General features: G+C 36.0%; 1 protein-coding gene across 1 annotated transcript; it reads left to right on the top strand.

Moving 5' to 3' along the window:
• The first annotated feature begins 305 nt into the window (after window positions 1–305).
• Window positions 306–2,295, top strand: LOC123880683. The gene is made up of 2 exons (XM_045928924.1): window positions 306–608; window positions 1,704–2,295. Exons 1-2 carry the CDS (start codon window positions 467–469, stop codon window positions 2,276–2,278), a joined length of 717 nt encoding a protein of 238 aa, XP_045784880.1. The 5' UTR covers window positions 306–466; the 3' UTR covers window positions 2,279–2,295.
• The last annotated feature ends 343 nt before the right edge of the window (window positions 2,296–2,638 follow it).

Genomic DNA, 2,638 nt, shown 5'->3' with positions numbered 1-2,638 from the left:
CAGTCTCGTCGAACTCATCGTATTATATCATCCACTGTGCGGTGCGGGCGTATGATATAGGATCCGCAATAACTAGTCATTGAGGATTTTGTCTCACTGTTGATAGTGATTAATTGTTGCTTGGATTTAGGAATACTCCATTTATTTAATGTGTTGTTGTGGACAGTAGCCTACATTGGGGATCCTGTATCAAAATTCATGGGGATTTTGTATCACGGTGAGCGTAGCGAACGAGCGTTAGCGAGAGTGATCCAAAATCCCCATGGATTTTGATACAGGATCCCCAATTCAACACTACTGGCAAGCTAGCGACTGGCGCGCGCGCGCCGCTCGCGGCAATATCAAACGCGTGAGATGTTTGTGTGTGTTTACGTCGAACTAGCGGCGGAGCGCGCGATTCACTCGCGACGTCAGGTAAGTTCAACCAGTATGAACTTGTCGCTAGAAACGGTAGCACGTCTCCATCATGTCTTTCAATACAGAAGAGTTTATTAGTGCTGTTCAGGCTAGAACTCCGATTTGGCAAAGCAAACACAGGCATCATATGAACAGAAATATTCTCAATAAGCTATGGAAGGAAATTGCGGAATTGTTTCCTGAAATGGAGGGTGAGTAAATGAAATATTGTGGGTACCTATTTTTAACTTTTTATTTTTCTAAAGGAATATTATGACAGACTACAAAAGATACAAAAATATATTACAAAGATGGCGACGTATATATTAAACGATTGTTCTCCCAAAAATATTTCGTGAATAAACTCCGAATTTGTTTAGCTCGATTTGATGGATTGTTGTTTCTTCCAGTTTGTCGCCTTTGGTGCTGAGTTTCAGTTGTTAACTCATCATTGAAATTGTAACCATCTATATCAATTACAATATTATGCAATAAGCAAGCGGTTTTGATAATCAGGCGTGCATGTTTAACATCAGTTTCAATAGGTTTTAACAAAACTCGCCATTTATTGCATAAAATTCCAAATGCACACTCCACGGTTTTTCTCGCTCTTGACAATCTATTATTAAAATGTTCTCTCTCTTGATTCAATGTTCTTTGTGGATATGGACGCATAAGATACTCTTTAAGAGGATAAGCTTCATCGGCTACTATAACATATGGAGCTGTAATATCAGAATTGGGTAATGTTCTTGGTTCTGGAATATTGAATGCGCCTCTTTCGAGTAACCGGTTCAGGGACGAGGCGTTGAATGTACCGCCGTCGCTTTGCTTTCCTCTACCTCCCACTTCAATAGTTAAAAATCTTTTGTTCGCATCAGCCACAGCTTGCAAAACAATAGAGAAATAATGCTTGTAGTTAAAAAATGCCGATCCTGATCGTTTAGGTCGTTTAATTCTACAATGTTTACCATCTAAGCTGCCAATGCAGTTAGGAAAGTTCCACATTTTCTCAAAATCTGAAGAAATATGCTTAAGCTGGTCTTCAGATGGCAGTGGCATGTGGACATTCAAATTTTTTTTCCAAATAGCTTCACAGGTACTATAAACAATCTCAGACACTGTACTAACACCCAAACGAAAGCTATAAGCCAAAGATCGAAATGCCAACCCAGTGGAAAGATATCTGAAACATATAAAAAAAATACAATTATTACGTAAAATTTAAATATATCTATACTAATTACTTTATATACCTACTAAAATTATATAAGGCATCAACACTAAACAATATTTAATTTTTATAGAAAAGGCTTTAAGAAAAAAATGGAAGAATATTCGGGACCAATTTATGAAAGAGTTTAAAAAAAATCCGGTTTCTCGTTCTGGAGATGCTGGAACTGATCAAAACACTTCAATGTGGCCATATTTTCAAATGATGCAGTTTATAAAAGATGACGTTACCCCAGAATTAAATGAAGGCAATTTAGATGAAACTGCTGATGGAAACTGTAGTGATAATAATGAACGGTCCCCAACTCCCCAGTCAATAGCTGGTTCATCTACAAGTACACAATATACGAGCACCAAACGTAAATGTGCACAAGATGTAAGACAGGAATTCATGGAATTAGAGAAGAAAAAGTTGGAATTATTACAAATTAAACTGTCGCAAAGCAGCGAAAGGCAAGAACAAGATTGCGAAGACCTGTTATTTTTTAAAAGTCTGTTGCCGTACATGAAGGAGTTTACTCCTATGCAAAAATTACGTACGAGAAACAAAATTACAGAAGTTGTTATGAATGAAATGAATAGTTTCACGTCCCAGGCTTACCATAGTTACAATAGTTACGAATATAACACATCAAATTATGGAAATTAAACTTTAAATATAATTAACTACGAAAATTCTTTTTTTTTTAAACTCACCTTATAGTTACAAATAGTCTTTCTTCGGGTTTTATGCTTTTATGAAAATTTGTGTCTACTTTTGAAATCTCACTCCTTATTGAATCCAATATGTAATCAAAACAGTTGACTGTCATCCTGGTATATCCAAAAAATCTTGAAGGATGTTCTCTCAAATTACTATATAAAGTATGAAATTCACCATACTGTTCTCTTTCTTTATTAATTTCGTGCACACCAATTCTAATTTTTAACATCTCCCACTTTAGATATGAATTTTCGGTTAAAAATAAAAGATCGTCGTCCATGTTTACAATCTCTGACAACACGTCAC

Source organism: Maniola jurtina, chromosome Z (genome assembly GCF_905333055.1).
Source record: "Maniola jurtina chromosome Z, ilManJurt1.1, whole genome shotgun sequence".
In the NCBI taxonomy this organism is placed as follows: Eukaryota; Metazoa; Arthropoda; class Insecta; order Lepidoptera; family Nymphalidae; genus Maniola; species Maniola jurtina.
The sequence above is the reverse complement of the archived record's forward strand: the minus strand, read 5'-3'. Positions and strand labels throughout refer to the sequence as shown.

Bases quoted from the DNA above. Each gene is read 5' to 3' on its own strand.
- LOC123880683 (XM_045928924.1), top strand. From the start codon at position 467: ATGTCTTTCAATACAGAAGAGTTTATTAGTGCTGTTCAGGCTAGAACT. The intron at 609-1,703 runs GTGAGTAAATGA...TAATTTTTATAG, and splicing joins ATTGTTTCCTGAAATGGAGG to AAAAGGCTTTAAGAAAAAAA.